General features: G+C 47.1%; 7 protein-coding genes across 7 annotated transcripts; 4 read left to right on the plus strand and 3 right to left on the minus strand.

Annotated features, from left to right (window-relative positions):
• Positions 1–27: 27 nt before the first annotated feature.
• Positions 28–2326, minus strand: RhiXN_05231 (DEAD/DEAH box helicase; the record flags this gene model as incomplete). Its single annotated transcript, XM_043325047.1, has 9 exons — positions 28–303; positions 360–892; positions 943–1100; positions 1154–1330; positions 1381–1442; positions 1496–1687; positions 1742–1814; positions 1870–2027; positions 2087–2326. 9 exons carry the CDS (start codon positions 2324–2326, stop codon positions 28–30), a joined length of 1869 nt encoding a protein of 622 aa, XP_043177466.1.
• A 616-nt stretch (positions 2327–2942) lies between these two features.
• Positions 2943–8842, plus strand: RhiXN_05232 (uncharacterized protein; the record flags this gene model as incomplete). The annotated part of the gene is made up of 9 exons (XM_043325048.1): positions 2943–4127; positions 4190–5467; positions 5526–5776; positions 5829–6099; positions 6148–7565; positions 7634–7889; positions 7951–8214; positions 8280–8430; positions 8457–8842. The coding sequence occupies 9 exons, from the start codon at positions 2943–2945 to the stop codon at positions 8840–8842; spliced, it is 5460 nt and encodes a 1819-aa protein (XP_043177467.1).
• A 2712-nt stretch (positions 8843–11554) lies between these two features.
• On the minus strand, positions 11555–12930 carry RhiXN_05233 (alpha/beta hydrolase family protein; the record flags this gene model as incomplete). Its single annotated transcript, XM_043325049.1, has 7 exons — positions 11555–11840; positions 11896–11942; positions 12009–12152; positions 12211–12340; positions 12390–12452; positions 12510–12713; positions 12779–12930. The coding sequence occupies 7 exons, from the start codon at positions 12928–12930 to the stop codon at positions 11555–11557; spliced, it is 1026 nt and encodes a 341-aa protein (XP_043177468.1).
• Positions 12931–13605: 675 nt separating this feature from the next.
• On the minus strand, positions 13606–14972 carry RhiXN_05234 (alpha/beta hydrolase family protein; the record flags this gene model as incomplete). The annotated part of the gene is made up of 7 exons (XM_043325050.1): positions 13606–13891; positions 13947–13993; positions 14050–14193; positions 14252–14381; positions 14431–14493; positions 14551–14754; positions 14821–14972. 7 exons carry the CDS (start codon positions 14970–14972, stop codon positions 13606–13608), a joined length of 1026 nt encoding a protein of 341 aa, XP_043177469.1.
• Positions 14973–16557: 1585 nt separating this feature from the next.
• On the plus strand, positions 16558–19106 carry RhiXN_05235 (uncharacterized protein; the record flags this gene model as incomplete). Its single annotated transcript, XM_043325051.1, has 4 exons — positions 16558–16779; positions 16828–16851; positions 16908–17304; positions 18628–19106. The coding sequence occupies 4 exons, from the start codon at positions 16558–16560 to the stop codon at positions 19104–19106; spliced, it is 1122 nt and encodes a 373-aa protein (XP_043177470.1).
• Positions 19107–19203: 97 nt separating this feature from the next.
• RhiXN_05236 (Retrotransposon gag protein) lies at positions 19204–20616 on the plus strand (the record flags this gene model as incomplete). The annotated part of the gene is made up of 2 exons (XM_043325052.1): positions 19204–19366; positions 19469–20616. 2 exons carry the CDS (start codon positions 19204–19206, stop codon positions 20614–20616), a joined length of 1311 nt encoding a protein of 436 aa, XP_043177471.1.
• Positions 20617–21020: 404 nt separating this feature from the next.
• Positions 21021–23721, plus strand: RhiXN_05237 (Retrotransposon-derived protein PEG10; the record flags this gene model as incomplete). Its single annotated transcript, XM_043325053.1, has 2 exons — positions 21021–21444; positions 22391–23721. The coding sequence occupies 2 exons, from the start codon at positions 21021–21023 to the stop codon at positions 23719–23721; spliced, it is 1755 nt and encodes a 584-aa protein (XP_043177472.1).
• Between the last annotated feature and the right edge of the window lie 111 nt (positions 23722–23832).

Here is a 23832-nt window from a genome sequence, read left to right on the forward strand (position 1 = left end):
AAACGGCACCGATGGCCGGGTACTCAGCTACCGGCCAAACTTTTTAAGTGGGTCACTTTTTTTCTTCCCGCCTCTCCCACTACTACCGCCCCTTCCCCTTCCTCTTCCTCTTCCTCGGCCGCGAGATCCCGATTTTGTGAATGGGACAAACCCAACGTCCTTGGCTGGTTCCTCGGCTACAGACGCAATTCTCGGCATAAGGTACTTGGGAACATGCTTCATATGCGCTTGAACTCTAGTAGGATGTAAGGATTTATCGTGTCGAATGTACTCGAGGTCAAGGGGATTTTCTTCAAAGTGGGTCTGCACCATGGGAATTAATGAGTGCATGACTAAAATGAAATAAAATGCGAACGCACTTTTAATTTTTCCGAGTTGAGTAGCTCAGTTTTCAACTCCTTGACCCTCGCTTCCCTCACGGCCGATTTGGTCACAGCCCTCAATGCATCCTCCATTCGATACCTAAATGCTTCTACCTGTGCCATGTCGAATACGTAGTCCTTCACTTTACTGCCCCTTGCTCCCTGTTCCTTCTCGATCCTGGCAAATACAATCTCGTCCCGCTCAGAACTCGCACAACTCAGAACTTTGTCTTTCCCAAACTCTTCCTTGGGGACCACGAATGACAATGCCATCCCAGACCTGCCTGCCCGTGCAGTCCGGCCAACACGATGGGTATAAGCTCGAGATGATCGAGGGAGGTCAAAATTGAGGACACATGCAACGTCGACAAAATCGATTCCACGCGAGACTCCGAACTCTTTATCTTTCTTGGCTGTGCGGTGCTTTTTAGAAGGTTTTTGAAACTCCGGCTGAGGAGGTGCACGCTTGCGCTTGGGGGGAGGATTCGAGGGTCCAGCTTCACCAGCTTCGGTAGGTTCCGTGGTAATTACTATCGACAGGGTCAACAAGACGGTCGCGGACGGGGGTTTGACAACATACGATCTTCACCTCCTTCGGCCTCAGCCTCAGAGCCTACTTCTTCCTCCTCGGCTTCTTTCTCATCATCAGTGTCCTGGTCTTCATGTTTCCCACCAGTTTCGTCGGTTGCAATGATATAATCGTACACCCCTTTATTGAACTCTTGCACGATATGGAATCTATTAAAATTAGTGTTCCAGATGAATGTAAAGTGGGGTACTGGTTTACTAACCTGCTGTTTAAGGGTAGCTCGGAGTTGAGCACGCAACTCTTTATCGAAAATTGCTCAAGGAACAATTTTACACGGTACCCACGATCGACATCATTTACGAATATTAAACATTTGCCTTTGACGAGTTTGAGCTTCAGGATGACGTAGGTCAGGAGAAACTTGTCAACTTCGGAACACCTAGATAATGGATTAGCGACGTGAACCGCTGTCAAATAAAAAGTGCGTACTTCACAGCATATTGGGTTAGATTAGCAGCTTCATCTTTATCCTCTTCCAACTTCAATATAGCCTGTGGTTGTGTTTAGGGGCATCGAACTGTATAGCCAAACCTTGTCACTTTACCGGATTCCTCAATGCTATCCCTTTTAGCGTCTCGACATCCTTGGTCATCGTTGCGCTCATCAAAAATGTTTGATACAACTTGGGAAGGTGCCCTCCTGATAGGATTTGCTTTACATCTTCGTCGTGGCCATAAGAGAGGATAAGATCAGCTTCGTCAATGACCAGGGATTCTAGCGACGATAACGACAAGGCCTGCAGGATAACCGTGAGCAACTAGGACCGAAAATGAAATCTAAAATGATTTACCTTGACTCGGAGTAAAGCAAGGAGCCTGGACGGAGTAGCAACAATCAAGTCAGGCTTCTCAGCTATGACCAGCCTATGCTCATTAATTAAAATTGGGGAATAGTATATAAGCCTACATGATTGCTCACTTTTGAGTATAGCCTGATGCCCCGCCCGCGATGTTCACAGCTTTAATGTCCTTGTCGCAATATGCCAGTAGGCCTTTCAAGTGCTTCGTTACCTGATCAGCCAGTTCTCGAGTGGGAACCAGAATAACCGCTCTAGCGGCCTGCTGTGCATTTGCTATCTTGTTATCAGGCATAATTCTCAGTAGCAGTACTGTATCTAACAGCCAAGCTAACATACGGTTTTACTGTTCAAGATCTTTTGTGCAACCGGTATGCAATACGCAGCCGTCTTCCCACTCCCCGTCCTTGCACGAGCCAGAATATCCCTGCCTTCAAGCGCAAGCGGAATAGCTTTGCTTTGTACGAGTGTCGGTCGTGCAAATCCCAAGTCAGCAAGTGCTCTAAGAAGTCGAGAGTCGATAATATTAGAGAATGTCTGGAAGCTTTGTTCGCTGTCAAGCAGCTTTGCGTCGGCCATGGTAATTATGCAAACTGATCGTTCGGCGCTTAGCACGACCAGATACAAAATTTGGTCACCTTGAATTATATTTGAAACTCTCGTACCAGGACCCCCGATTATCCCGGGGGAGGCTTCTTCGGCTTCCGGACATGGATCCTAGTGGCCGGGAGGGGGGAGGCATCGTTTTTTCCGGACATGAAGCCCTGGTTGGAGGGGGGTAGGCATCGTGCAAATCCGGACATGAAGGGGTCGCCGCGGCCCGAGGCTTCTTCGGCTTCCGGACATCACGTGGAGGTCCATCCTCCGGGGAAAATTTTTTCCGGGCGCTAACGCCGTCAAAGGGTCACTTTTGATCGTAACGGTATTCAACTTACAGCCTCGCTCGGGGGCTAGGTTATGTTTCTAGTATATCAACCTACTGTATTTACTAGTTTAAGTTGAATTTATTGTTTTCCCATTCCGTTTTGAGCTTGATGCCCCGGGTATATGCGTTTGCATTTGGCTTATAATTACCAACACTCGGGGTTATTTTCTGAGCTTCGCACACAAATTTTTCGTTGGTGTTAGTGATTTACGTGACCATAGCCAGAGTCAGAGCTCCTTCGTGCTCGAATTTCCATCTCGTGCGAGTACTATGGGAAGTTTAGGCAAATTGTCTGCGCGTAATATCATTGCGCCCGGGCAGGATATAATCGAACAGAACAGCGCGCTTTCCATCCCCAATATTTTCTTAAATTTGCTCCCCGCCTTTGATGCTCCAGTCCCCGATGCTCTTCGATTCACTTTCCCACCTCTGAATAATAATTCGCCCGAGCAAATCGCCTCTTCTACGACTCGTTTCCACGATCATTTGCCCACAGCAATTGGTGCGGATCTCATTGGTCATTCGATTCCCGATCCTACACTCTTCCTATCTCTGCGGAAAGAGTGGCAGAATGTACAGCCCGATGAAGTCCAGTCGATATTCCATGTGACAAACGATGGAAACGCTCATTATTACCCAATCTGGATATTGACATGGTGGGAATTAGTGCTATCAGGCAGACAGAAACAGGACCAATGGCGTAGCGCGTGTGACTGGCTATCCCAAGCTAAATCGACTTCAAACCACCCGGCTGCTTTACAAGTTTTCACTCAAGCATGGGATTATATATCGCATATAGGATGGGACACTGCAATTCCGTTCGAAACCAGATGCTCTGCCGCTGATCTATCGTTCTTTCTCTCAAACAATTGGTTGGCCACTCGACATATTGATTGGATGCTCGAATCGGCGCAGCTCCGCTTTGAATCACGCGAACCAGGCGAGGCTCAATTGCGACCTCCCCATAATTCAGTTATTTTCTACTCACCCGAAGTCCTCCGGGGCATTATTCGACGATTCGAAACCATTCCACCCAGTATTCCTCCCGAAGCGATCTCTCGGTTTCTTTCGCCACTTCAAAATCGGATTCGAAATGGGGAGCGCCCACTGCTCTATACCGTCTATAACTACTCTGACGTACACTGGATCGCGCTAGAGGTTGACTTCAACCGGCAGGTCATCCGTTATGGCGACTCGATGGGTGGCCAGAGAAGTTCGGCTCGCATTCGGAATATAATCAACGCCTGGCTGAAAGCGACTTGGGGTTACGACAAATTTGTGTCTGAACAGATGCCATGCGGTACTCAAGTGGACGATGCGACTTCCTGTGGAGTTTGTGCGGTCAATACCATTGAAAGGCAGGTCTTTGAAGACCCATTATGGGACGAAGGTCTTGCCTCGGCATATCGGGCATCAAAATTTGTGGAAATAGCGTACCGAATATTAGTGCCGAATGTAAGCTTCTCCTTGTGCCTATTGCTGATCCCGTGTATCTACTAAACATATTTATTTCAAAGGGATCTGATTCCATTATCAACCCCCCATTGCCGATATCGCGCATATTGGCCAATTCGTTAGCTGGGTCAATCGGACAAGGTTTATTTATTGCCGAGCCCCCAACATCTCCTCATCAAGCCTCCGGTTATCTCTCCTCCGATGACAATTTCTTCGATGGATTTTCTTCAGATGTAATCGAGAATGTCGAATTCAACGCCTTAAACTTATCCGATGACCAGACCGATGGGGATGCAACGGATGATCCAGAGCTCGTGCATCGAAACCAGGTTTTGATACGCTCGGGATTGGACTCAGACTCGAGTTCAGACTCCAACTCCAGCTCAGAGAGTTTGAAACGCCCGAGAAAACGACAAAAGCCTGGGAAGTCGGCAGCACATACCCGGACTGTCTTAGGAGCCGTTCGCGAAGGAAACTTTCAAATCGACAACCTTCGATGGGCTCGTTTTGAAGCAACGATCAAAGATCTCGATAATTATGCTGTGCTCGATCGCGAAAACCCACTATATGTACGACACTCGACATGCGGGAATAAGTTCAAGATGCGCCAGCCATACGATACCAAAAATTTCAAAACACACGTCCAAGCAAAAACTTGTGGGCCACAGGCGACAGGAGCATCCTCAGGAAGAAAGTCAAAAAGCTTGAAGAAGTCCGATGGTGCCGGAATGCTCCCTCTCACCTCGTTTGCTGGTTTCAAACGGCGTTCTGACCGCTCTATCAGCACTAGTGCAAATCTTACTGGCCCAGAGCCACAGCTTTCTACTCCTGGCTTGCCTGCTATGGTCGCATCTTCGTCATCTACTTCAACACCATCTTCTCAGCAGGAGATCGAGCGCATGTGCCCAGGCCTCTCGGAAGAAGATATGTCAGGTATATCTAATTACTTGCTTCGAACTACGTATATTGGGGGAGGAAGTCGCGCATATAAGCACTTTGCGTTTGCTCTTTATTCAATACCATATGCCGAACTCGGAGCAGAAGAGCAACAGAATGTTCGGAACGAAGCTCATGGAAATGTCGCCTGGCGTGTAGATGAGTCCCGTAATGTTGTTATTGCCTCGGCCTGTACTCGCATTGCTCGAAGAGGGCGCACTTCAGACGGCAGATTGCGTTCATGCAAAAATTGTGCGGCTCTGTTGAAGCTCCGACGTTTCAGAGCCGCTGTCCGATATGAAGCAAAGCCGAATCAAAAATTTACCAATAGGCGATGGGTTCGGGCATCCTCGTGCATGCAGTTTGCGAAGGTACACGGTGTGTATGAACTCATTGTCAACAAGGTAAGTTACATTCATTATTATTTAATTTCCTTTCAAACTGAAAAATTGATGATTTTAGGACGAGAGGACTCCAGCGCAACGATTTCTTTTACAGGTACTTAAAGGCGAAATGAAAGATCGAAAGATTTTCTGTGGGATGGTTGAAGTGATGGCAATGATGGACGACAAGGCGCTTCGTGGAGTTGGCCTTCAGAATGCCAAATATCCCCCCGAATTCGACCAATTTTGCCACGAAATCGTCAATATATCCCCACTTGCATATCAAACATTTCGTAACATCTTTGGGGGTCGAACTGCATCGAATTTTCGGTATGTAGCACCAGTTATTATCTAGTTACAGGCCTATTGAGAGTCTTTGTAGAGTAATCCGAGGCCGAGAGCGTCGTTTCCCTCTAGCAATCGACGATGGTGTTTTCGAAATTGCACAGATTTATTTTTCTTCGATTAATTACACAGGCCCGGTGTGCTTGTCATGCGATGACACCAAGCTCCTGCCCGCTCTCAAAACCTACTACGATACAAGTACAAAACTGTGGTATTTGCTTGGCGGAACTACGGGCGCCATCGCTGTTGCAAGCACAGAAGAACTTACGTCAATTCTGAAGGATGGGAAACTTTCCAAGGCTTCGAAGGTACGATCCTTAAACTAGCGCTGGACTTGGGCCTAATCCCTATTATAGCTTCGGCTCTGGGTTTTACAGGTCCCATTGCCGCATATACCCCCTCTTGCCATTGCTGCACTACCAATTGCCTCAAATGCTACGACCCAGTCACTTATTGGCTACTTGAAACTTGTCATTCAAGGCCTACTTGCCCGAGGAATACATGTCATTTCGTATGCTACGGATGGCAGCGCAATCGAACAAAATATCCAGGAGTCACTCTTTATGTCCATGGATAAATACCGACACTATACTGTCCCGCATCCTTCACGGCGCCTTCCCAACAGCCTATCTACTCCAGACCCCTTGGACTTCAAACTAGGTCTCTTAGACGGCAAGACCAAGGATAATCCATGTGTAATCATCCAGGATAGTAAACACGCACTCAAAACATTGCGTAATACCCTATACTCAGGTGCTCGGCTTTTAGTAATGGGTTCCAGGACACCAATGTATTCTCAAGTTCGCGACATTGCTGAAGATCCCGATTCAACCCTCCATCGTCGCGATGTCGAAAATAACGATCGGCAGGACGATGTTTCCACGGAATGTGTATTCAACCAGTTCACACTTTCATTCGTAGTCAAAAAACGACCCCAGTACCTTGGCTTAGCAGTCTATCTATACATAGCAGGTGAACTCGGTGATGCATACCAGAGCCGACACATTTTGCACGCAGATCGGCTGTGGATGGTACTTCGAGCAAAATTCTTCTTCGATTTCTGGCGACAATTTCTCCTGGACTCTGGCTACTTATTATCTCGATATTTCATCTCGCAACAGGCTTTCAACATCTTAACAACAATAATTGAGGGCTTAATCTTGCTCATCTATGCTTATCGTGACTATATGCCCGAGGGGACTCCCCTTTTACCCTGGCTGCACTCGAGTGAAGCCTGCGAACACTTTTTTGCCGAAATGCGAAAGCTTGTTCCAGACTTTACATACCTTGACTTTATTTTCTCTGTGCCTAAACTTCGTGTTCTGCTCCGCGCATCCTATCGAAACAGTCCCGAGTTTTCCGCAGCATCGACAGAGCGTCAGAGGAAAGCAACTGGCTACCAGCATACATACATGGATTCAACAAATGTTGACTTGTCACTTCTAGCTTGCTTCCCAACAGACGGCGAGATTGCAGAAATTGCATATATTGCATACCGCGAGGCGATTCTACTTGCTCAGGCAGTGAATATACTTCCCGATGACCTGGTCCCTGCAACAGCGCTGGACCATACAAGTACATTTGATCAATCTGAAGAAGATACAAGCCCCGAGTCCAACACAGGTGTGGCAGAAGACTTATCATCAAGTGAAGCGTTTCAAGAGCTAGTTGAGCTTGCAGATGCCCACGACCTTCCGCTTGAATCAATTTCTATTCAACGCGATAACTTAGTGTATGCTAATGCGGCTCTTCAAACCGAGGCCACGGCTCTCATGTAAGTGGACAAAATCTCTCTAATTGTTCCCAAATGGCTGATAATATTTTCCTGCCACGGTGTTTTAGTGACAACCTTCCCCCCGAAAACGATGCCGATGTACTGCTTGACCGCACAGCCGTTGAGGAACATACAAAATCGACCACAGAAATGTCTGACCCCAACTTTCTTGAGTCACAAATTCAAGATATGAATAGCGAAACCTTTCCCCAACAACGCTCTTTGGTCGAGCTCAACTTTGATATCCTACTGCAGATCCGACAGCGCCATCAAAATCCACGCGCACTCAAGAGTAGCAAAAATTATGCAAAATTTAAGGCAGGCGTGAGCATATATTGTAGTCACTCATCGTCAACACTGATTATTGATATACGATCATACATAGCTACTAGGTAAAACTGCCTCCCAACAAGGGGAGGTCCTTCCAGGCTCATTGGCTACCCCGCACGCATCGGAAGGACTATCAACAGAGACAAGTCACGCAGCGCTAGCTCGCTCGTTCTTGCAGACATTGCGCGATCATGAGCTTAGTAGTCATAAGATCTCCCCCCGCCTACAACGCTGGATTGTAAGTGGGGGTGAGACGGATGGACAATTCAAGGGCAACACAGCAAATGCTAAAAAAGCCGCAGAGACCCGTGCAGACTCCGTAAGTAATGTTTCAAGTTCGCTACTTTACCAGAAAAACGTTGTAAATAACCGAATTCTTGATAGTATGTCAAACTTCGACGCGATTGCTTGCGGAAACGCGGCATTCCCAGGCTACTCGAAGATATTGCCACGGCACGAATTACTATCATTGACCCAATCAAACCCGGGACTTTTGTCTGGATTATGTTGGAAAAGCAAATTATGCTTGGACGAGGTAAGTCTTGACTCATATTTATGCAGAAAAACTCAAACTGGATATTACAGTTATGGCTATATACATCAAGGAGGGCGGATACAATGGGATGAACCTATGGGTCCCCCAGACCACTCATCTCGGGCACATCTCATATGTCGCAGTCCAAACCTATCAGAAGGTTGCATCGCGGGCCAAGTATCGTGCTATACATCTTGGTCGGCCAATGGAGATCCCGTACTACCAACTTGTACCGACAAACGAGCTCTTGATGCGCGTCGGCTTCGTAAACACGCCAGGCTCGGAAACTGAGGACATCGAATTGAAGGATCGCCACATTCTCGACGAGAGAGATGAATTGGCGCGTCTTTTACCCGAACTAGAGAAGGCCGGTATACCACGAGTGGGTTCAAAAGCCAGAACGGGATCGTAAAAGGAAAATATGTATATAGATATAGATATGTACATTTAAGCGCCGGGCGCATACGGCCCGAGGCATCGTTCAACTTCCGGACATGGAGGGTTTGGGCTCCGAGGCATCCGCGGGTTCCGGATATGAGTCATATAGGTGGCCGCCGAAAAGCTTCCGGATATGAACACTAGTAGGAGGCCGGATTTCCGAAGAAGCCTCCCCCGGGATAATCGGGGGTCCTCTCGTACCAAGATCACGTGAGTATACTTTTAAAATGTAATTCCATTACAAGTAAAGTACTGTAGAAGTAACTTGAGATACGAATGTTTGTCCACTTTTGCTTAGTAAGGTTTAGTCAGGTGGGCTAGAAAAATGGTATTCCCTCTTCTATTGAGTTACATTGTTTCCGGGGCCAGCACCTGGGTACTCTCCAGATGGTCGTTCATTGGTGACAACTGGCAGGGTATTACGAGTACCTCCACAGCCATTACATAAGTCATATGCAAGTACTCATCTGGTATCTGGCACGCAATTCTTGCAGCACCTTACGCCCAAGATCTCTGTGCTGTTACCCAAGCCCGATCACGCTCATCTTCTGTATAATATATAATCACCAACGCTGGCTTTGCCTTCCGGATCTCTCACCCATTAACCCCCCCCCCCCCCATCAGCTACCTCACCATAAAACTAGTTGTTTTATAGGATTTGTTTGCCTCGTATTGGCCAACCTCTGCGTCGCACGACATGCTTGCTTCCAAATTGGTGGCACATCACTTATAGTATGGGCTGCTGGGCGAGCCAAGTTACCGGTTTGGCTTGTCTCCGCTTGCTGTATTTCTATCCCCGCCAAGTTTGGCCATACGCTCTTTCTGGCTGGATCTTCACATACTCGCATCGGTGGTATTTATAATATATTACAACAGCCTCTCCCCTAGCCATACTGTTCGTATTTTTGTTCTTTGTGAGTATTTTTATCACTGCTTCCTCGCGTTATTGCTAATCTTGCTCTATGCATCCTTCTCCCCGACCCAGTAGTATGGCTACTGGTCTGCGCTAACCCTAAATGAATACCGTCACCGTCATCGGCCGAACTGCATCGGTTTTGTGGCTCTAGGGCGGCGGCAGACTTGCTTTGGCCACACGCTGTTCTCCGCTCCTGACTTGTCCTGAGACAGTACCGCTCTACCCATCGATATCTCCACTCCTCGTGCCGATGCTCCAGGCACTATCTCAGAGACTTTCCATCTCAAACTCTATCAGTTGCCTAGCTTCCCTGATATGAGCAACTTCCTGGGTTAATAAGACGACCAAATCACTTTCTGGGTTATCAGGGGCACACCATTAGGTGATATGATGGGCCACAAAAGATGTTTGGTCCGAGGCAGCAGCGGTTAGAAAATATCCGGGCCCGTTCTGGAATATTGTGAGGCACAGCGTGTGAGCTTGGAGCTATCTATCATGGTTAGAACATAGAGACGTGCCGGCTTCATCGTCAAGTGGGCTGATTTGGTTCGGCTGGAGTAAGGGGCGGCTGGATGCTATTGGCTGAACAACCATTGGATCTCTGCCGGTACCCCTATACCATTTAGTGAGGTATTTTTTTGGATAGCAATGGTGCTGGCTATATCCTCCACATTACTGGGTATATAAACCCACCGAAGAGCTCTTATCGACTCCAGCCCAAATCACTTATCCACCCTCCATTTGAACGCTCTTCAAACACTCGTACCCATTATGATTGCCGTGAGTCTCATCAACGTGCAATTTGTCAACTAATGCATATGCTGACTATATAACATTTTCAGAACGTCGAGATTGTTAACTTCTGTGGTGTAAGCTGAGGCAACAATAACCACCCTGCAGTTCCAACTAATCTTCCCTTCGTTTGCGTCGGTGTAATCAGGAGAACTGCAGCTGGTAAGTAGCTAGCTCGTCTCTTCAAAACAAACAACGTTAACATTATCTTCATAGCGCTGCCAACACCTGCAATTGCGATGGCTGCCCCAAGCACAAGTAATCGCCTTTCCCCCCTTGGTTCATAAAGTATCTATATAGTAAATCAGTGGGAATCAATTACATTGTTTACCTGTCAAGTGAAGAAATTATGTGATTGGCATATTGGTCTATTCCTACTTAATGGATTCTAAAGCAAAGTAAAACAAATGGAATGGAATAACAAGGTCCCAGATAATATATGGCGGCACGGGCCCTTGGGTAATAAGCTCGAGAGCGGCTAAATTATATAGGTGTGACTGTTTGTAAAACCTCAAAGTCTCCAGTATCCCTAGCCAATTAAATACAATAAACTAGATCAATTACAATGATCTAAAGGTCGGACGCGCCCAATATTTGTAAGAAGATTCTCCAACGCCAACGCCTATTGATTATGTATCGACCCTGGTCTTCCGATTACTTGCACATAATCGTAATCAGTTTATTTCCTGCCCCCTATCCATAACTCACTATGGTCCCGAATGAAGCTCTGTAGATTACGAGACCCAAAAATTCGCCGCCGCCGCTTTCGGAATTGGGTCAGACTTGGTAATATTAGTATCCTCCTAAGCCTATGTTATGAAAGATATACGTTTTGCGCAGCGCTCCTGTGCGTAATCATATCACTCTGGTTAGTCCAAAGAATTTATGTGAAACGGAATGAACAACAGTACGCTACTACACGTTTGGGGCAGTAGCTTTTATTTTATTTTTAACTATCCATATTAACATAATACCTATTCACGGAACCCAGTCCTTCGCTGCAAAGCGTTCCACCCATTCTCCCACAATCCTTTCGCTCTCTTCCGGCTTCTCCAGCTGGACCCAGTGACCACAGAGCCCTTCAATCCATACTATTTCATGATTTTTCAGCTTCTTTTCAGCATTTATCGAAATCGCCGGTGGAATAGCAGGATCAGCTGAAGGGATAATCATCAGCTTAGGTATGTCAGGTCGGATGTCCTGTGGAAGATCCTTTTCGAGCTCATGATTGATTTTACGAGTGCGATAGTAGTTGAGCATCGCCCTGTCGAAACCCGCTTAGTTATATTTCCGAATGTATAACACAAGGTGCGACTTACCCGAATCCTACGCCAGCCTTGATCTCGGATACTATAATATCTAATTCCTATCGATGCCTTGCGTGTAAGGGCCCTGAAGTGCAGTAAAACCGAAGCTGCGGGGATTGTCTCACCTCTTTTGAGAGCAGCTCAGATGTCACATTCTGAGTATTGTCTTTCAGCCATGCCTCAACCACTCCGTTCTTTTCGAATGATGGGCATTCGCTGGTCGCAACTTGCTTTGCCGAAGTATATATTAGGTTAATGAACCGTTCAACCTAGTCCGCTAAGTTAGATACTGTATATCAGCAATGGAAATATTTAAATGATACACACGTTGTCATCGAGAACTGCTGCGCACTCGAGGGAGGCAAAGAAGGCCTGGTACTGGAAGCTGGGAAGTAGCTCGATATATTTCTCTAAGGGGATATATTGTGGGCTTGGCGGCATAAACGGTATGCAGAAACTAGATATTGTGTCAGATCAATTAAGAAGGGAATGAACCATATAGCTACTTTGCTGCCCCTTTGACAAGCTCCGGCTTGAATTGAATCAAGCGATTGGCAACTCCAGCTCCCCTGGCAAACCCGCATATACATTAGTCAACCCTGAAGACGAGGCGCGGAAAATCTTACCAATCATGCGCAATGACTATGATCTTCTCTCCTTCGGGAACCCCTGCCTTACGTACGAGCTCTCCGAGGTCGTCGCTGAGTCGCTTCATGGCGTAGTGCTCAGGATCTGTCGGCTGAGAGCTCCCGTGATATCCAAGCATATCAGGTATGATCAAACGGATGCCTCGCCCTGACCAGCCTTTTACCTGGTGGCGCCATCCGTAGCTGCAAATAAGGGCATGGTCAGCCATTTCTCTCTATCTATTCAAAGCGTAAACCAGCACACTTACGCAGAGTCTGGGAACCCATGGAGTAATAGTGCCGTGACAATGGTTGTGACGCCCTTGGGAGGTTGGATATCCACATAACGATAGTGATGACCCGTGGAAAGGTGGGCGACCTTGCTCTCGTAGCCTAGAGGGTGAAGTCGGGATGTGGACATAATTACAAGTATGGCCGACCAGGCATAGCTTACCTCCTTTTTATACGGCCCAGTTCGGACAAGTTTGCCGGACTTTTCAGCTGCAACTCTGCAATTTCAAATCTAGTACACACATGACGACAGTTCATTTGTATTTAAGAAGCACCGTACCATTTGGTGTACAATGCATTTAAGTAGACACAGGCAATACTTCTTGCCGAAAGTCTTCCGGCTTGACTGGTATCAGTGAATATGTGATAAAGTTCTTTGCGTTGACTTACTAGTGATCAATATCATTGCCGCAAGACGGATGTTGATGAGTCCCGTCTTGCGTCTGGGTGAGTCAACCGGCATTGTCCCGCTTTGCAGGAGTGAGATAGGGATCCAGAGGCACCTGTTGCCAAGAGGGCCTGGCATTACTTCGGCAATCAGCCGCTAACACACGTAATGCAGGGTGGAATGCCTTTAGATAATGGGCTCCGAAGGTTCATTTTCATTACCTTGGAGTTAGGATGACCTTGGTATGGGCATCTTTCTCCAAGTTATGAAATACGTGCCATAGTTGTGTGTGCGGTGCTCCTGTGCGCAGTCCCATATACTCCAGTGGACACAAAGGACTCATACGAAAGGGAAGGGTCGATGTTACATGTTTGGAATAGCAACCTTTACATTTGTCAATATTAGCACAGTATCTATTCACGGAACCCAGTCCTTCGCTGCAAAGCGTTCCACCCATTCTCCCACAATCCTTTCGCTTTCTTCCGGTCTCTCCAGCTGGACCCAGTGACCACAGAGCCCTTCGATCCATGCTATCTCTGCGTTCTTGAGATTCTTTTCAGCACTCGCCGACATTGTTGCTGGGACGGCAGAATCAGCCGAAGGAATGACCATCAGCTTCGGTATGTCAGGTCGGATATCCTGTGGAAGATCCTTTTCTAGCTCATGATTGATTTTACGAGTGCGATAGTAGTTGAGCATCGCCCTGCCGAAAATCACTTGGTTATATTTCGGGATGTGGGACACAAGATAGGGCTTACCCGAATCCTACACCAGCCTTGATCTCGGATACTATAGTATTTAATTCCTACGGACGCTTTGTGCGTGAGAGGCTCAAAATCAAAGCCACAGGACTTTTCTCACCTCTTTTGAAAGGAGGTCGGATGTGACGCTCTTAGTCTCATCTTTCAGCCATGCCTCAATCACTCCGGTCTTCTCAAACGGTGGATATTCATCGGTTACGGCTTGTTTTGCTGAAGTATACATTAGGCTAATGAACCGCTCAGCCTATTCCGCTAGGTTAGGTGCTGTATATTAGCAAGGAAAAGAATCGAGTAGTACTTACATTGGCGTCGATGAGCGCTGTAGAATCGGGAGAGGCAAAGAAGGCCTGGTATTGGAAGTTGGGAAGCAACTCGACGTATTTCTCCATAGGGACATATTGTGTGCTTGGCGGCATAAACGGTATGCAGAAACTAGATATTGTGTTAGATCGATTAAAAAGGAAAGTAACCACATATATACTTTGCTGCCCCTTTGACAAGCTCCGGCTTGAATTGAATCAAGCGATTGGCAACTCCAGCGCCCCTGGTAAACCCGCATATACATTAGCGAACCCTAAAGAAGAGGCGCGGAAAATCTTACCAATCATGCGCAATGACTATGATCTTCTCTCCTTCGGGAACCCCTGCCTTACGTATGAGCTCTTCGAGGTCGTCGCTGAGTCGCTTCATGGCGTAGTGCTCGGGATCAGTTGGCTGAGAGCTTCCATGATATCCAAGCATATCAGGTATGATCAAACGGATGCCTCGTCCTGACCAGCCTTTTACCTGGTGACGCCACCCGTAGCTGTGAATAATGAGGCCGTCAATGGCTTCTTCTCAACTATGCACAATGCGAGCTAGCACTACTTACGCAGAGTCTGGGAACCCATGGAGTAATAGTGCCGTGACAATGGCTGTGACGCCCTTGGGAGGGTGGATATCCACATAACGATAGTGATGGCCCGTGGAAAGGTGAGCGACCTTACTCTCGTGGCCTAGGGGATGAAGTTGAGGTTTAGACATGATTGTATGTGTGAACGTCCAAGCCTGACCTACCTTCTTTTTATATGGCGCAGTCCGGACAAGTCTATCCGACTTTTCAGTTGCACACATGTATTCGAATAATCTAGTACGCATATGACGTTGGTTTATTTGAATCTAAGAACCTGTGCTTAGTCTTCGTACATGATGTGTTTAGGCAAACAGAGACGATGTACTATGGTGTCGGTCGACCCGGACATATTATCTGCTACTTCTCGCCGAAAGTCTTTCGGGTCTGACTCATATTAGTGACTATGGATTGAAGTGCTTCACGCTAACGCGCTACCACAAAGTGCTTGGCGGCCGCCAACATTAACGCGTGGCGACAGACATTACAAACAGCCAAGAAAATTGAATCAAGGCTATCGGCTATCGGCTGCCGATGTCGCTGACCGGCAACTTAGGCACTTACATACCAAACTCCCAGATTCCTGACAACCAAGGTAGGCACTCGATGATTAGAGTATTAGGCACAGTACAGGCGTTGGTGACATTTAGGTCAATGATGCTACCGGGTTTCTGTGGGATTGTTTTATAGTGTAAGTTGTGGCTCGAAGCTGGCTCCGAGCCACAGGGTGGACTTATTTGTCAGGGGAGTCGAACTCCGCCACGCAGCCTCCCGTCAGCACGTGACTACTCACTGACTAGACACTGTCTATCTCACCAGAATCTCGCGCGTTTATTACACTACTCCACAGTGAGACTAGGAAGGGTGGCCACCCGACCCGTGAGCTTCCCTTGGGTCTCGGAGCCCCGGTCTTCCCTATCGGCGCCGCCAACGCGACCGTGGCAGCCCCCTTCCCCTACTGTTTCCTTCCTAGCTCACGTCATCGTCCTTGATGTATTTCTTTATGTCATTTATATCGCTTATTACCACCCGTCCATTACGTCTCATACGAGCCGATGACACCAATCAGAATAAATGTTGACTGTGCACTAATGTAGCCGCCTTCCCCAAAGACAATAATAATGTGGCTGTTTTAACTCGAGCTAATGTCATAATCCATTATGCCCGCTCCTGGGGGTATATCAGACCCATGTAAATACAGTCCTGGCATGAGCTAATGCATATAATTCGCGACATACCTCTATATGCGCGTTTGAAAACTCAAGTGAGGCATAATGTTGGTTGGCCATTTCATTGGGTGCGTTTCCGTAAGGGATTTAGAACGGTCGAGCCGTTCTAAAGCGGTCATTTAGAGGCGAGGCCCAGCCCGGATGCATTTTGCACCGTGGAACTCGATGTGAAATGCGTCGGATACAGATCTAGACGCTGAAGGGGGGGGTTCTAAATATCTAGACCACCTATCTAGCAGGGGGGGTCGACCCCCCCCTGCTATTTTTTAAGGATGTATTTAGCTATGAAATGACACTTGATTGGGGTGATAAGATAACATCACGCCGATCTTTTGCCTTATCGGGACGTTGCTGACTTAAGGCAACTGCATATATTTGTCAAGTAATAACATTGTTTATTGTCTAAGACAGGGGATAGGGGCTGTTGTCAACAAATAGCAAGCGCCCCTATTGTAGCTCTCTCCAACCAACTACCACATACTTAGCTGCAATGTTGAGCACAAATCCTTTGCCTGTCTCCAACGCAACTTGTGGCCGGAAAGGCAAAGCTTGTGCCTCCACTCCGTCTAAGCTGCCCACAACTTCTGCACCAAGCCCAAAGAAGCAGGGTGGACGTAAGGTGGGCGCCCGTGCCTGGACAATCAAGGACTACCTGCTGGTCTTCCGTATCATCTCCGTGGTACGCCCGGCCAGTAGCGACCAGTGGGAGATAGTTGGCAAAAACATGACGGTTCAGAGCTCCACAGTTTGAAGCGGCAAGGTTTGCAAGAATTGTTGGGTTAAGGTAAGTATATTCTGTCCTGATATTTAAAGTAAAAGGCTCACGCAATTATATATAAGGTCTTGAAGCTCCCCAAGCCAACCGGGCAAAGCAAGATGCATCCCTTGCATTGTCTTGCGTTAGCAGTCAACAAAAGCATCAGTAAATCGCACGCAATTGGCTTACTGGACGACTCAAGTGCTCAAGATGAATACAAGGAGACGGAAATCAAGTTCAAGCGCGCTGAGACCCAGATGAAGCGCCTCAGGCTTGATTTCAAGCACGCTCCCAACTTTGAAGTCCCTCTGCTGAATGAAGACGCCAAGGTCAAAGACAATGGCGCCAACTCCAACACCAAGAATGCCAACAATAACTGCGCGGGTAACAAAGCTGGGCCCGACGGGGATCTAAGTGAAAGCTGGGCGGGCTTGGATGACAAGGCTGCCGGTGAGGGTGCTGGCTCAGGAGCGGGTGAAGGTATGGGGAGTTGTAAGGACAATGGAGAGGAGGATTGGATACCAATAAGCACAACAACCCATCCTTGCGCTGCTAGCAAATTGCCTTTGTGGGTGTCATGCCCTAGAGGCGTGACCACCTTAAAATCCACTAAGTCGAAGAAATAGTGAATATATGCGCTATTTTCATGAAGATTTATGGATATATGCATCTTTATGCTATTTAGGCGCTGAACGCTTATTATTTAATCTCATCACATGACCTTTAGTCATGTGATCTTGTTTTCTTATCTCTGGTCATGTGACCTTATCTTTGTTATGATGTTTGTACTTGTAATTACTCTTCCCCTTCTCTGTGAATATATAAGGAGGGTTCTGAGAGCCTTAAGCCTCAGAACTCGACCTCTTATCCCCATCCAACACTACTACCCTAAGACATACATTTAAGAGTATTGCCTGAGAGCATACCAGTCCCTGTCAAAGGTCCTTTGCCCAGCTATCTGTCATGACCTTCATGGGCATGACATGATTTTTTTACTATTTTCTACCTTTTTTCCAAGATAGTTTCCTTTTTTGGTATATATTTATGACTCATCAAGATCACGTGACATATTTGATATATGATGTGAAATTGTAAATGACTCACTGTGTTGTATTGTTGTTTTTGATGTGGCTCTTCTCATGTATTTAAACAAGGTCAAGTCGCCGCTAAAACAGCAAGACTTGACCTCTTTGTCAATTCATCCTAAGCTTACCCTTACCCATTGCCCAGGCCCCTAGTTGGCCATAAGTGCACTTTACTATAAACCCTTAACCCAGGCCTCGTTGCCCTCTACCCATACCATACCCCTTGGGCCTTTGTCGCCCCTCTTTGTTTCATAGTCCATTGGTGATAGGGCCACGGACTTTAAACCTACTTGTATCATAGGTCCGAGCTTAGTCGTGACACTAGGTCAAGTCTTTTTACTTGTACTCTTGTTGACAAACAAGACCTACGCTTGGATAAGCACCAAAGCTTGAAAAGCCATCACATTGTAGCCCCTGTGTAATAATCAAAGACAGGAATACAAGTGGCAGTAAAGCCGCGGGATAGCCCCTTGCTAGCAATCGTCCGCATACCAGGGTGTCCGCACCTTTAGTCATACGCTGTTAGTCAGCTGAACCTCCGCTTACAAAAAACCTGACTAATATCACGCTTGTACACAGCTGTTGATTTTAGTAAAAGGATTGTTTAACGCTAGTGGGAAGGCAAACAGTTAGTAGTTTGAACTATAAATCCGTTGATTATCTATCTGACCGAGTACCAATTTATATTGGGAACGCATTCTAGTGTTTGATTTTTTAGACCTTATCCTCTTTGTCATCTTTTGGCCCTATTCCATTGTCACCCGCTACCTCTATCTTGAGAAAACTATCAGCAACATCAACCACGTTTTAGTTGGTCGCATCAACAACCTTGAAGAACACATTGCTCGCATTGAGGAACCAGGGCTAGTCCAAACTATTGCCCATATTAAACATCACAAATCATTTGCCGAGCGCCTCAATACCATCTACGAGGCAGATCTTCAAGAACAAAGGAACCTTATTGCCAACCTCGAAAACAATAACCGTAGCCTTGCTCTCACTAATGAAGAGCAAGAACGTCTTATTGAGGAAAAGGACCGCCTTTTAGTTGAAAAAGAACTCGAGTTAGACAATTTCCACTGCTCAATTCAGGATATCACCCAAGACGGAAAAGGGCGAATCCATTACTACAAGGAATATGAGTTTTTCGCAGTCTCACATGACAATGCCTGGTTTGGGCAAGATGGGAGAGACTAATTTGACTCCTCCGCAAATCCAATCAGGGTGGTCTGCCCCTTCTTCTCAAACACATACTCCTGCTCCTGCGGCTGTGCCGCCACATGTATATTCCCCCATGTCTTTTGACCATATGTCTGATTGTGAATTATTAAACATGGTTGCCCAAAATATGATTGTTCTAAAAAAAGAGTTCTTGCAATTACAAGGCACTTATGAAGCGCAACATGATCAAATAGCGTTACTAAGGGCTGAACTTGAAGAACATCAAGACCAATCACGTAATCAACATATCTTTTACTCAACCCAAATCCAAGCAGCCGCTACTTCTATTCAAGCTGTGCAAGATCAGCTTATCCATCTATCTCCCTCTTGATCTACAGGCCCTCCTCCCCCACCTCCACCTGCTGGCACCAGCACAGCCACAAACATCCCTCCTGCCCCCGCAACATCTTCCTCCAATCTAAAATTTGCCAAGCCAAACAAATTCAGTGGCAAAAAGGAAGACACCCTAAATTTCATTATTGCCTGCCAGGCTTATATAAGGGCAAAAGGGGCCAACCAATCCCATGAAGAAAAAATTTTATGGGTTACATCATACTTTGAGGGAGCGGCTGAAGACTGGGTTCGCCCATATAAAGAAAGGAAGGTATTTAGGGGTGAGGCGGTCCCCTTATTAGAAGATATTGATGTATTTTGGGCCAAATTCACCAAACATTATGTGGACACAAACCGTGATGAAAAATATCGCCAAAAATGGAACAATTTACAACAAAAGGCTTCAGTACAGGAATATACTTGTGAATTCCAACAGTACTCAGTCTCTCTTGGGTACAGTGATGAGACACTGCGGGACAAATACTACGACGGCCTCAAGAACGAGATTAAGGACATCATGCTGTCAACTATGTTCCAATGGCGTCGTGCTACAGCCCAACAGGTTTATGACAAGGCAGAGGAAATTGCTAACCATATTGAATCTACGCGCCTATCCAACTCCTCTGTCTCCACTGTCCGTACCACTTCCACTGCTGTCCCCACTTCCACTTCCAATCCCACACCCACTTGTACTCGCCTCAATGTGGGGGATAATGTTTATATGATTGACCCAACCACTCGTTGCGCCAAAAAAGGCGCTATCACTTCAATTGTTTGCACCACCTCTGGCAATATGCCAAACGTTAGGTGGAATGGAGAATCAAAAGATACTATGATCCCATTCCCCTCCCTTAAAAAAGACAAACGCCCTGCCGCCGCTGCCCCTGTTAAACCAATCATTGCTCCCACCCCTGTCCTGGCTTTGAATTCCAAGGGCCCAGGTCCCATGGACCTGGATGGAAGAGGCTTTGCAAATCTCACTTGCCATGTATGCAGGGGTAAAGGCCATTTTGCGCAAAACTGTCCCTCTAAGCCCATGTCTGGACATGTGGCAAATGTAGAATGGTCCTGGGAAAGGCCCAAGGAAGAAAGCCAAATTGAAGTTGTCTCTGATGAGGAGGAATCGGGAAAAGGAAAAGCCAAGGCCGACTAAGGAGTAAGGCACTTGGCTGTATGCTTGCGGATTTGCATTATGTAAACAATGATTTCGAAATACTCTCTTTATGTAATACATCACAAATATATGCATCGTTCTCTGCAAATCCGTGTGAGACTCCTAAATCCCAAAAATCGAGTTTTTTGGCTAAACCTTTTCAAGGAAAAGCTATGATTGATTCTGGAGCAACTTCTTGCTTCATACACCCTCTTTTGGTCGAAACGTACCGCCTCCCCGTTTATTTACATTCCATTCCAAAAAAATTACGTGTTATTGATGGTCGAGAAATTGATTCTGGCCAAATCACTCACTTCACTCGTTTCAAGTGTACCATTGGCATTCATACTGAAGAGCTAGAATGTCACATCTCAAATATTGGCAATCATCAGTTAGTCTTAGGAATGTTGTGGCTCAAAAAACATAATCCCCAAATTTCCTGGGAAAAACATACACTCGTTTTTAACTCCTTATATTGTTCCAACAACTGTTTGTCTGTGCCCACTGTTTTAGAACTCAAAGCAGTAGAGGAAATTCCCATTCCTTATCAAGAATTCTCTAGGGTATTCTCAGAGGAAGAATTGTCAAAATTACCTCCCCACCGTCCTTATGACATGGCCATCGAGTTACTTCCGGATGCGCGACCACGTCATGGCCCCATTTACAGTTTAGGTCCAAGAGAAGACGCGGAACTCAAAGAAACCATTGAGAAACAACTCAAAGCCGGTCTAATCCGGCCGTCTAAATCCCCTATGGCCTCTCCCATATTATTCGTAAAAAAGAAAAATGGGAAACTACGCATGTGTGTGGATTATCGGCGCCTAAATAGTATGACCCAGAAAAACGTCTATCCTGTTATAACCTCCTTACATATACCTTTAGAATCGCCTGATTTTTCTATTATTTTTACTATTTTTTACGGACTCTATATCTTTTGTTTTTCGATCACGTGACCTCGGCGCTTATTATGCCGAGATGCCGCGCCAAGATGCCGTGCCAAGGGCGCTTAGGAGAAATCCACGCTTCTACGCAGCCCGCAGCATGCTTCCTTTTTCCAACATGTACTTCTTTTCTCACGCGCACAGACCATGTAGATAGCGCACTTATGTCTATATATACAGCAGGGAAATTGCTTGGAGATACCAAGTCGATTTTACCTCGTCTCTTACTCATTAGAGAAGGTAGCCAGCCAGCTAAGTAGCCGGCCCCTAGTAGTGTTAGTCACTCACCCCCTATCTTCACCTATCACACCTCCCAGGCCCAAGGCCCCCACGCCGTAGTATAGAGTTAGCAGACCGCCTTAAGCGGTATTAGGATAGCCTTAGTTAGTTAGCTAGTTTACATAAGCTTGTAGTAGTACGGCCTTAAGCGCCCGCCTCCACTAGCGCGTACCCACATTACAGTGGTGTACAACATTGTAAAATCGACTTTCTGTAGGCTTGATCAACAAGGAGAAGACTCCCTGTACTAGCACGAGGGAAATCACGTGATTGGGGCTACTTTGCGGGATATAATAATCAAAAATCCCCCACCCCCACGTAGTACCAAATTGCTACAAGGCAGACAAGTTCTGATCCCCCGCATACCACGTGTTTCGCCGGAACACAGTAGTTAGCAACCTTAGTCAGCTGAAACACCCGCTTGTAGAAAACCCGCTCATATCACGATCGCCAGATCTGTTGATTTGTTGTAGGGACTATTCAACGCTAGGTGCTTGACGCAAAGGTTTAGCATCCACACACTACACAAAAACCGCTCATAAGTCCTGTATCAGGCACCCATTCCCCCACACCGTTTCCAATTATTCCATCCACACGCTCTGGCGTCCCCCACCCATACTCCCGTCCTACTAGCCGCGCCTCTCGACGTTCCATTCCAACCAATTCCCAACCGGCCTCTCGCAGCGCATCACCCACTTTGCAAGACTTGCCAAGGATGGAACCAGAACCGTCCCCTTCCGCTCTCCTCGAGGCTATCACAGCCCTCACAGCCACCGTTGGGTCCCTACAGGACCAAATCCGAGCCCAGAGCCAACAAATTATCGAACTCAGGGCCATATGCAAGGAGACCGCAGACCTCCTCGGGGACAAAGACCAAGGAGCAACCCAAGCTAAGCCTGGCCCAACAACTGGGCCTGTCACTCCTCCCACCCACTTGGGAGGAGAAGCCCACACTCCAGGCACGGTTAGGCCTGGGCTCAAAGCCCCATTCCGGCCTTCAAGAGGAACCGGGTTTGACTCAGAGGAAGAGGAAGAGCCAAGGCGACCAAAAAAGGAGCCTCAGGGAACGCCTACAAGACACCTGGGATCCCTCACCCCCTTTGACGCAGGGTCCAGCGTAAAAAGGCCCAAAATGGACCTCCCCAACCCTTATAAGGGAGACACTAGGGGACGCAAAGCTACACAATGGCTGGATCGCATGCTGCTTTGGGTAGCCCTCCATTGCGATCAATTTGATGAAGAGGAACAAATGGTTGTATGGATCCTATATCATATGACTGATAAGGCTGCCGATTGGGCTCTCCCCATCATAGGGACAATTATCAAGGGCGAGGGGAATCCTCCTACTACCATCACGGCCTTAACGGCCAAATTCAAGGAGGCGTTCGCAGACCCTGATGCCAAGAGGGCGGCTGCCAGAAAAATTGCCGCGCTAACTCAGACCACAACCACGGCTGAGTATGTCACCGAGTTCCAAAATCTGATGGCGGAACTTGACTGGAATGAGGAGGCGTACATCGCCCAATTCACGCGCGGCCTCCAATGGAAGGTCAAGGAACTCCTGTCTACCAAAGACAATATCCCCGACGAGTTGGAGGCTATCTTTGCCGCCTCCATCAAAATTGACAACATCCGTCGAGAGAACGAGGAGAACCACCCAAAGAAGGTTCCAACCAAGGCCGCAACCACCACCACCACCACTAGGGTCCGCCTATCAGAAGACCCCAATTACGTCACACCGGAGGAACGGGACCGCCGCCGCGCATCAGGACTGTGCGTTAAATGCGGCCAAAAAGGGCATGGGATCAAGCAGTGCCCCAATGGTTGGAAAGCCACCCCCAAGGAGACCGCCAAGGTAGCCCAGGACGAGTCGGAAAAAGAATAAGGCCAAGGATTACCGTCAAACCCTTGGTCTCAAAATCAGAATCTCATGTATCTATCTTGGAGTTTGTAAACATTGCTATGGATTCAAATAAAAAACCACTCCTCTTTTTAG

This window comes from Rhizoctonia solani, chromosome 2 (assembly GCF_016906535.1).
Source record: "Rhizoctonia solani chromosome 2, complete sequence".
NCBI classification, from domain to species: Eukaryota; Fungi; Basidiomycota; class Agaricomycetes; order Cantharellales; family Ceratobasidiaceae; genus Rhizoctonia; species Rhizoctonia solani.